Source organism: Alligator sinensis, unplaced genomic scaffold, assembly GCF_000455745.1.
Source record: "Alligator sinensis unplaced genomic scaffold, ASM45574v1 scaffold123_2, whole genome shotgun sequence".
Classification (NCBI taxonomy): domain Eukaryota; kingdom Metazoa; phylum Chordata; order Crocodylia; family Alligatoridae; genus Alligator; species Alligator sinensis.
The window spans coordinates 3,479,942-3,490,592 of NW_005841917.1; the positions used below are offsets into that span (position 1 = coordinate 3,479,942).

At 45.1% G+C, this 10,651-nt stretch overlaps 1 protein-coding gene across 3 annotated transcripts in view; it reads right to left on the reverse strand.

Annotated features, from left to right (window-relative positions):
* Window positions 1-10,651, reverse strand: part of MACC1 (MACC1, MET transcriptional regulator) — a 57,455-nt gene that overhangs the window by 6,816 nt on the left and 39,988 nt on the right. For 2 of the 3 annotated variants that reach the window (XM_025198222.1, XM_025198223.1), the window contains exon 4: window positions 8,989-9,177. The exons of the other annotated variant lie outside the window; for it this stretch is intronic. In XM_025198222.1, coding sequence (XP_025054007.1) covers window positions 8,989-9,177 — 189 coding nt within the window. The remainder of the gene's footprint in view (window positions 1-8,988; window positions 9,178-10,651) is intronic. 3 annotated transcript variants of the gene reach the window in all.

A 10,651-nucleotide genomic window follows, 5' to 3' on the forward strand; every position in this document is an offset into this window, starting at 1 on the left:
TTTCCTGCCTATGCAAGGGGCTGGACTCGATGATCTATTGAGGTCCCTTCCGACCCTAACATCTATGAATCTTTTCTGACTGTGTAAATCCAGACTCCTGATTGGCTATGGAGATTGTGGAACTAGTGACTTTAGAACAGTTCTCTGTCATCCTCCCAGTAAAGCCCAGAGGTGGGTGTAGCACCATTGGGTGGCCAGCCTGGAGGAAGCCACATGGAAAGTAGAGGACTTCATGGAGCAGAATTAGACTGCTAGGATCCCTGGGGAAGCCAGCAGCTTCCTTGCCCAAGGAAGGTAGGGCTACAGGCAAGCAGGCCAGGTCTCTAGGGACATCCTGGTAGGGGCATTACCTCCATCTCCTCCTCTTGCCTAGGGCCTTGGAGAGCCCTTGAATAGGCCCCCAGAGAAGAAAGCCACTTGGGGCATATTTTGAGAGGCTCAAGTGACACGTTTCCAATGTGGGGAGAAAGAGCACCGATATTGGGACTGTCTGTCTGGAGATAGATTCTCATGCCTTTGTCTCAGAAGTGAGGCAGGAGAGCCCAGACCTGAGGGGATATGTGGCCTCTTTAAAAATCAGGGATATCCATGTAGTAGGGCTCATAGGTTCAGGCTCTGCCCAGATGTTTCTACATGAGTGGTTTGTGAGTCCAGCAAACATCCTGATAACAAATGTGCATATGTCACCTGCATTCATAGGGGTACCCAACCCTACCCCATAATTCACCTGAGCCTGACCATTAGGGGACAGGAAAGACATGTAAGAGCAGCAGTAGCCAGCCATCAAGCCTACCTTTTGGTACTGGGGTGAAATTTGAGCTTGATAGCCAAGTGGATATGATTGGCCTGGAGAATGAATAAAACCCAGGCTAACCCTAATCTAACAGAACCAGAACTAGGGGAGATATTTCCCTTTTTGAACCCTTAGCTTTCTGGACTTTGATCCAGGTCATAGCAAGAGCAGTGGCAGGTCAAGTGTGAGGCTCTTACCAGCCAGAGGAAAAGCTCAGGAAAAGGGATCAGGATTCAATGCAATCTGGACTGCCTGTCCAAAGGAACCAGAAGATCAAGGAACCTTAGGTGCTCATCAGGAGGGTGGACTGAATCAAGTGGGGGAAGGCCAAGATTTCATCTATGATCAAAGGGAGGATCCAGTATATTCTCCTTTGTATGGACAGTTAGGATGGGCTATTGGAGCCATAATGGATGCAAGCTTGGAAGTCCAGGATCTTTGTTTTGAGTTGCAGAGTGACCTCCTGGTGAGAGTGATCCAAAGACAAGGTCACAGGGGCATAATTTTTTGACCTGAAATAGTATTGCGGCCAGGTTTTGAATTTGGCACATGATGTATTATGGGGATGGAAAAAACCCAGGATACAGTAATGGTGAGGGTTTTTTTGGCCTGGAGTATACCAGGAAATCAAAAATTATTGTGCATCCTGCTCCAAGTGCCAGCCTCTTGTACCCTGGCTCACCTGTAAGGCCCCACTGGTGCCTATCCTATTGGCTGGCATACCCTTCTGTAGGTTGGGGTGGACTTGGTGGGACCGCCGGAGCCCAGTTCAAGGGGATCCGAGTTCATTCTGGTCCTGGCTGACAATGCCACTTGCTACTCCAAGGCTGTGGCAATCTACTTGGCTTTACCACAAAAGGTGGCCTCTGAGCTAGTACAGATTTTCTCCCAAGTGGGCATTCCTAGAGAGGTTTATATGGGCCAGGCATAGCCTTCACGTCCTGGTTACTACAGGAGGTATAAGGCTTACTGAAGGTCCATTCAATAAGGAAATTTGTCTCAGAGGAGCTGCAAAATTGGGATCAGGTATTGCCCTATTTGTTCACCATATGAGAGTTTCCACAGTCTTCCATGGCCTTTTGCCCATTGAGTTACTGTATGGGAGGCAGCCCTGGGGCATGTTAGACCTCCTGCAACAGTCCTGGCAGGCCCAGGGGACATTGAACTACATTTTGCGTAGTTGTGTTTTGAAGGTATGGGAAAGATTAGACCTGGTGGGAGCCCTCACAAAGAAAAAAATCTCAAAGTGGTCCAATAGGAGCAAGATCCACAATACAATAAAAATGCTCAGCTCTGGGTCTACCAGCCAGGGGATCAAGTTCTACTATGGCCCCCCTCCTCTTCGAGTAAGTTACCGGTGAAGTGGCTAGGCCCTTTTGAGGTTCTGTAGAGGGTAGGACAGGTAAGTTGTGAAGTTACCCAGTGGGGAAATGGCAGGGTTCACAGATATACAACATTAACCTGCTAAAGCCCTGAAAGGCCTGAGTGGCTTGTCTGGTCTCTGTGTTTTCTGGAAGGTGGCCTGGGGATTCCAAATCCCCTCCCAGATCCAGTAGCTGGCCTCATGCTAGGGGAAACTTTGGCCCTGACTCAACAGGCTGAAATAAAAAGCCTTCTAGAAGAATTTAAAGAGGTGTTTACAGTGAGTCTGGGCCAGACTACATTAATCAAACACTGAGTTATCCTCAAGCCAGGCTGCACAATTCAGAAGGAACACTAGAGAATTCTAGCATGACTGATGTAAATGGTAAAACAAGAAGCTAAGAAGATGTTAGACGTAGGGGTGATCGAATAATTATCCAGTGTGTGCAGTAGCCCAATTATGCTGGTGCCAAAGCCTGGCCACACTATCCAGTTTTGCATTGACTTCTGCAAAGTCAACACAGTTTCAAAATGTGATGCATATCCCATGCCCAGAAAAGATGAAATAGTGAAGGGAATAGCTACTGCAAAGTACATAAACACCCTGGACTTGACCAAAAGATATTGGCAAATTCCTTTGGATCCAGTGTTTGGGGAAATCACAGCCTTTACAACACCCTGTGATCACTACCACTTCAAGACTTCACCTTTCAATCTACATGGAGCCCTGGCAACCTTCCAATGTTTAATGGGCAAACTACTCTGCCTACACTGGGCATATGTGGCCGCCTATCTGGACAATATGTCAATATTTACCAACATGTGGGCAGACCACCTCCAGCATGTGAAAGAAGTGTTGCAGTTGATATGAGTGGCTGATATCATGGCTAACCCTGTTAAATGTCACTTGGGGTACATAGAGACTAAATACCTGGATATATATTGGGCAATGGTAAAATCATGCCCCTAGTCAAAAAAGTAAAGGTTTTGGTAGAAGTACCAGTGCCAACAACCAAAATGCTGGTGAAGTAATTTCTGGGCTTGGAAAGCTACCATTGGCAAGTCATCCCACAATTTACAGCCATCACAGCCCCACTGACTGACCTGCCACAGAAGCAGGGTACCACAAAGGATTCAGTAGTCACCCAAATGTCAGACCCCACTTAGGGCAATAAAACAGCTGCTATGCTTTGCACCAGTCCTGTGCAGCCTGGACTTATCAAACATATATATTGCAAACAGATGCCTCAGAGAAAGGCCTGGGAGCAGTTCTCTTCCAAGTTTGAGGATGGAGAATGCCCCATTCTGTATCTCAGTAAGAAACTACTTCCCCAGGAATAGAAGTATGGTCTCACAGAAAAGGAATGCCAAGCAGGTAAGTGGGCAGTTGAAGCCCTCCGCTACTACCTCCCAGGGGCCTGGTTTTGTTTGGTCACTGGCCAGGCCCCTTTAACATGACTTAATTCCATGTGGGAAGCCAGTCACCAGTTGACAAGCTGGTACGTGTCCCTGAAGCCTTTTGATTTGTTGATACATCACCACCCTGGGTCAGCACACACAAATGCAGACTTATTCTTTGGGTGTGGGGAGGATTGAAAAAAAGGAAAAGTGTATCCAGGGCTTTACTCTTGAGAAGGGGGGTGTATAACTGAGTGCACGGCCAGGGCAAAAGCCCAGCTGCAGGGGGCTAATGAGTGAGCTGGTCTCCTCAGGTGTACAGGCCCAGCTGACAGGGATGATTGCCTGGCCCCACAGGATGTTAAAAGCTCCCAGAAAGGAAGCTGAGGAGAGAAGAAAGGTTACAATGCTGGAGGCAGCACAGATTTGGGATTGCCCTCTCCAGGTTTGAGAAAGACCTCAGGTTTTGAGTTAACAGTTTGTTGTATGGGGAGGGGTATTATTGATATTGTTTTCTGTGGGGATAAGCTTGCCCCAGGGAATATAAAAGCTAAATGACAACCTGCTACAGACAGCTATTTGGTTGCAGCAGCTATTTTATCTGATGTTTCATAGTGACAGTTTAATATTATCTTGTTCACTTTTGAGGGCCCCATATCAAAATGTTTGGCTCCTTTCTTTACAAAATGTGTCACTATAGCCAAAGTGAGGATAAGAGCATTGTGTAATTTTATGTATATGGCAGGCTGTGAGCAAAATGTAATTTTCCATGTAAAGTTTGAAATGTGTCTTATCACTGTCCTCCAGTGTATAAGTGCAACAGCAACACAAATGAGAGCAACATCATAAATTTGAAAATCCAAAAGACATTCTTAAACTTTTGATGGGAACAAGGTAACTATTACATTTTCCCTAAGTGCAAGTTCACTTGTTGAAATTGAATCCTATAAGAATCATTTATTATACCTTACAACAACACTGGCCCGGTGGCAGGTTTGCTTGGAAGCAACAACAATATAATCAGTTAAAGTAGAAGGCTAAAAGTCAACTTTGAATTCCATGCAGTACAGTCATTTAATATAAACATGAAATTTGAAGCTGTGCTGATTCTTTGGTAATGCTAATGGAGAAGGAAAGTAATATAACTTAAAAATATAAATTAGCAATATAGCTCAAAGCAAAAAAAAAAAAAAGACCAGTTTGCCTTACACCTGAATAATCTTAAAGCCTAGATTTAGGCAAATTTCAGGCTAAAAAAAGTGATGCATGTTTCCGCAGGGAACTCCAAGAATTACTTCCCCAGAAGAGAGCTTTCAAATTCTACTGCAGCATGGTCTTGTGTTCATGTAATGTGGACCAGCATGCTTACAGTAATGAAGGTCACCTCACCACATATTTGAAATGTGTATAACATCCCAAGGGCATGTAGACTGGTTTGGTACAGAGAAAGCATTCAGGTATTTAGCATATTTTTAGGTGTTTTTCATTCAATTCAGCAACTGGAAATTAGGAGGAGAGGCAATACCTTGTGCCCAGCCAGTAGTCTGAGGACTGACCATCATGTTCTGTAGAGAACCCATGTTCTGTAGCCTGCATTTAAAACTTAGTCATATTGAGGCATGTTTTAAAGGACAGCCAACAGTACATTTTCCAATGCTAAATCTGATGGATAGCTACAGAGGGGACTTCATTTTTTGTAGCTGACCATCAAGTACCTGCTACAAACAGTAAATTAATTGGCTTTAAAATGTAAACCATAGAAAAGGTGTATTTGTAAACTACTTTGTCTTCCATTTTAGTATACTACACCATGCACTGGTATATGAACTTTAAGAAAATGAACACCTTTTTGTGAAGCGTTCATCTCCGTTTATTTTGTATTTGTAGGGAGTAGTAAATATATGATACTGAAGAGAAATTAAACGGGGGAGGCAACCTAATGACAGACCTTGCAGAAAGACTTGAAGTGCTCAATGCCTTTTTCACCTTAGTCTTAATAGGCAGGGTCAGCTCCCTGACTACTGCACCTGGCAGCACAGTTTGCGGAGGAGGTGAGCAACCCACAGTGGTTGGCTGCAGCCCCCCAGCATGGAACAGATGCCCCCTCCGCGCCTCGGGGAAGAATCCCCATCTGGGGCTGGGCAGCCTCACACAGAGACCCCCACCCCCACCCCTCGGTGGTGGGGGGAGAAGGAGGGAGAAGAGCCCCCCCAGCACCAAACAGAACCCCCTTCCTGTGGCAGTGGGGGAGAGGGAGGAGGGGGAAAAGTTCCCCTCTGGGGCTGGGCAGCCCTGTGTGCCGGGATTGCTGTCAGGGAGCCTTTGCAGTGGGCAGAGCTCTCCCCTCCTCCCCTTCCTCCTCCCCCCCCCCCCGTACAGCAGACATTCCCTTTCCCCTCACCCTCCAAACCCTTCAGGCCAAGGTGGGGGTTTGAACCCCTCCTCATGCTTACTCAGGCCTGCTAGGGCCTGGCCATGCCTCCCCTTAGCTCAGCTTTCCTGCTGGGAGGAAAGGCTGCTCTAGCACCACTGGGCTTTGGACTTGAACCACTGCAGGCATGTGCTGCACATCTATCCACTTGCAAACCAGTTCACTCTGCGGTTTAAACTAACATGCAAAGATTGAATCAATGCAGGCTCAGGCTTTTTGAATGTCTGTCCCTTGCCATGAGGTTCAATAAGGACATATGTAAAGTCCTGCAATTAAGACAGAAGAATCCCATGCACTGGTACAGACTTGGGACTGACTGGCTAAGCAGCAGCTGTGCAGAAAAAAACCTGGGGGTTGCAGTGAACAATAAACTGAGCGTGCCCTTGCAAAGAAGGCTACCAGCCTATTGGGCTGCATTAGTAGGAGCACTGTCAGTAGATTGAGAGTAGTGATTATTCCCCTTATTCAGCACTGGTGAGGCCACATCTGGAGTACTGTGTCCAGTTTTGCCCCCCTTTTTGAGGGGTGCCTTGAGTCTAAAACGGTTGGGAACCACTGGACTAGGAATTAACAGTGAGAAAACTAGGTAAAGAGATTGGTTTTTGGAGAAGGGTTTTGAGGGAGAGCTTATATCCAGGAACGTAGTGTAGACAACACAAAGTCATAATGCCACAAGGAGGAAAAAAGCAAAAGAGAGAAGCATTGCAAGAAAAGTTGGCAGATGATAAGGTGCAAGCTAGAGAGCAGTAGTGTAACTAGGGTAGTGGAGTGAGCAGGGCTCCAGGTTCAAGTACTGACTTAGGGTGCTGGTATGACTCCCTCCTCCCAGGAGTCTTTGCCATGCCAGGCACAGCCCAGCCATAGGAGGCAGGCAGGCACAGCCTGATACCCAACAGTGTATCTGTGGGGAGGGACAGAATGATGCCCCTCAGGAGGCTTTGTCACAGGAGGCACAGCCTATGCTTCTGCGAGAGAAGAGAGAAAATTTGGGCTGACATGCAAGTAACAACAGAGGAGCACAGAGCCTTAAAAAGGAAGGCAAAGAGTTTCAATTTGATACTAATATGGAAAGCAAGCCATTCAAAATATTTAAGAGGCTGGATTTCTATGCTCAGAAGCAGAAGGTCATTCCAGCACAGATAAAATATGATGGAGGGATGGGGGTAAGGGACTCCAGAAAACAAAGTGTGTGGGAGATGGGTAGCAAGACTGATATTGTCCAGGTAAGAAGAGAGAAAAAGAAAGAATTCAAAACTGCCCCAAATTGTGAACGTGACTGTGGAAATAGCTAAGATTTTATTATTGATGAATAAATTTGAAAAAAAAGTTATGGTAGGGTGAAAGGCTCCTTCAAATTTGGTCTAAATTTTCAGTTTGTGGAAGTTTGAAGATATCCAGAACGAGATACCAAAAAGGCAGGAAGAGATGGGAGCCTGCGTAAATAGGAAGAGATCAGGACAGAGAGAGCAGGACAGGGGGGTGGGAGCATGCAAAGTTGCTCCAGGGGGAAAAACGGGGCTGGGCATTCAGTCTTGAAGACCATCATTAAATAATGACTGGAAGGCAAAAAGAGGGAAAAGATAGAGAAAGGAAGGGGTTAGTGGCTTGTTTATGGTTATTTTCAGTGTAAAGAGCAGCAAGCCAGACTGTGAGAGGGGAGAGAAAGAAAAGGAGATTAGGAAATAGAAGTGAGGGATAACTTAGGAGAGAAAGGAAGAAACATGCTAAAAAATTGAGGCTAGGGACAGATGTTACATTTGTGCCAGGAGAAAAGCCTTTCTTCTGGCATGAAAAAAGAACATGCAGCCATTCAAGGGACTTCTTGTGGAAGAGAACTGGCTCTTCTACAAGAAGCTAAATTGCATATTTACAAAGAAAATCTCCCCCCTCCTGATGTAACTTGAACAGCTGTATGCTTCTTTCTGGACAGAGACGCCCATTATCACACAGCCCTCTGGTTCTCTTCCCTCCCTCCAAAGGCCAGGTCGTCAGGGAGCCCTGTTGGGACACTTCCTAGGAAAATTTCCCTGCCACCAATCAGCTGATGAGGAGTGGGGGGAGAGGGCCATTCTTCTGCAGCGGGAGCCCTCTTTGGAGCCCCAGGAGCACTGCTGCTGGAGAGAATGCCTTCCCTTCTCCACCCCCTGCACTCCTCTTGTTTAAACTGGAAGAGCTGGGGGGATAGGGGATGGGCAGGAGGCAGTGCACTGTGGTGGCAAGGCTCCCAGAGCTGGTACATGAGGTGAAGAACTAAAGCTGGGGGCTTGGAGAAGTGAGGTGCGGTAAGCTTCCTGACACCACTTAAATGACGTCCTGTGCTGCCAGCTGAGCAGCACAGATGGCAATTTAAAAGCTGGTGGGGCCAGGAACCAGGTTTGGGGAGGCTCTCTCCACCCTGTTTCGCCATGCTTTTGCTGTAAAACTGCCTTTTGATAGTCTTACCCCTTCCTGGGCAGGCTGTTAATTAATGAGCCCCTTTAAGGGCAGGGTTGGCCTAGGGCCCAGCTTCTAGCGCCCTCTGGCTGGAGACCTCTCCCGCATAGCTCACAAGCCAGAATGCTAGAACGCACGCATGCTTCGGCTCCTGGGCTGTTCTTCTAGCAATGGGAATTTCACAGAAATTCTTATCTCTAGAAATGAACTCCTGTACATGGCCAAAGAGAAGGAAGATCAACGAGAGGGAGAAAAGAGAGAGAGAGAGAAACAGATTGCCTTAATAGTGGAGGAAATAAAAGATTTAGGGTGGACAGAAGCTGCAACATCCCAATAAATTCTTTTTATTTGACCACAGTAGTGCTTAGAGACCCCAGATGACATTCCTAGCCAATGTGTACCACAATGGTGAGAGACAGTCCCTGCACTCAGCAATTTGCAATTTAAGTAGGGAGGCAATAACTGGGGAAGGAAGGTATTGGAAAGAAAGCTTTTGACCATATTGACACATTTGGAAAAGATGCTATAAACCTCTCAGTAAGGGTGTGATGGAGACAGTTTGAAGGCTTACCTCTGGGGCAACTTCTCCATTTCTGCCCTGGTGTGGGACTTCATAAGCTTCTATTTGTTGCTTTGTGAGTCGTGCTAACCTTTCTGCCAGCTCTCTCCAGTATCTGCCAAGCTTGACAGCTGCGGTCAAAATGACGGTGTCCTGGGTTATACGTGCTACTAATCCTTGGCAATCTAACTTCAGAAGGGCCTGCAGCAACAAGTTTTTAAATGAATGTTTTTGGTCAGTATTTAAGAGCAACTAACTACTGTTTATTTGTAACTCTGTACTAGATCCCTTTACATACTAGATCTCTCCATAGCTTTAAGGAAGGCTATATGTGTTTTAGGATCAAATAAGTAACTGTTTTTATGCCTTTTGTACAATAATTGGCTGCCCACAAGCTTAAGCAAAAAAAAAAAAAAAAAAGCTTGGCATCCAGTTGCTTCAGCATTCCAGTGTTAGTTGGGGCCTGCCAAGTTGAGTATACTGAAGAGAAAAGATCCTTCTCCAACATAAATATTTGGGACATAACATTTAGATTCTTAAAATATGACATGAAACTTAAAAATTAAAGTATTGTTATAACAAGGTGCTGTCCCTATTCCACTTCTTTTCCAGAAAGTCACTGATTACATTGGTCACAGCATTTTCATTTAATCCTTTTGTATACTTAATTTGCTGACTGTCATTATTCAAGTATGTGAGGCTATGAGATGGGGGGGGGGGAAAAATGTGTTGTTGAAACAAAACAAATTTAAATAGTTCCCCTTGTAAAGTCCAGAAACAAATGCATGCAATATGCCTGCAATCTTATTGGGTTAGAGTAGAGCTGGTGGGAATGTGTGTGAATACCTGTTTATTGAGCTACCTGTATCCCTGTGGGAAAATATTGACTTTTCAAACAAATATCAAAAACCAGAAATTGAAAAGATTTTGATTTTAAGATGTTCTTGTTTTTGACAAAAATTTTGAAATGTTCTGCATCAAATCAGATCCTTCGTGTGTAAATTTTGTTGAATTAAAAAAAGTTTTCCATGTTATGGAAAATTGCCAAATTATGGCATTTTCTAAATTGGGCCCAGGTTAATCTCAAAGGTCCTCATTATCTGTCTGTTACTTAGGCCTCCAATTCTGTGGCAGTAATTTTTTCACTTCTTTAATCAAAGGATTTTTCTGCACCAGGGGTAGAAAAACAGGGCACTTCCCCCATTCCCATTAATATTATCCTTGTAAAGGCCTTCAACTGCCATATTTTGTTATATACCATGCTTCCAAATAAAACATATGCCTTGTTTTTTTGTAAGGCAGAATGGAAGGAAAAAAATATTTTTTTCCAGGTTTATAGCAGGGACAGAGCCTAATCTTCAGGTGACTTACCCTCCCTTCCCTGCTCAGTCAAAGGTACAGTTTTAACCTTTTCACAGCTGAATTGTTAGCTCCTGGTCACTCAGCCAAATGTTGAAACTGTAGCTGCTGCTGAAGACTGGACTCCACAGGAGAAACTAGGATTTTGAAAAGAGCTAAAAACAGTCTACAGGGCTGTGAAATAGAAGGGAGACCAGGCATAGCAAACAGATGGCAACATTGCTGAAGAAAGTATAGTTTGCTTAGTGGCACATCAAGGCAAAAGGAGAGATGGGCATTATTAACACCTGTAAAGGGAAGAATGATTAGCAGGAAT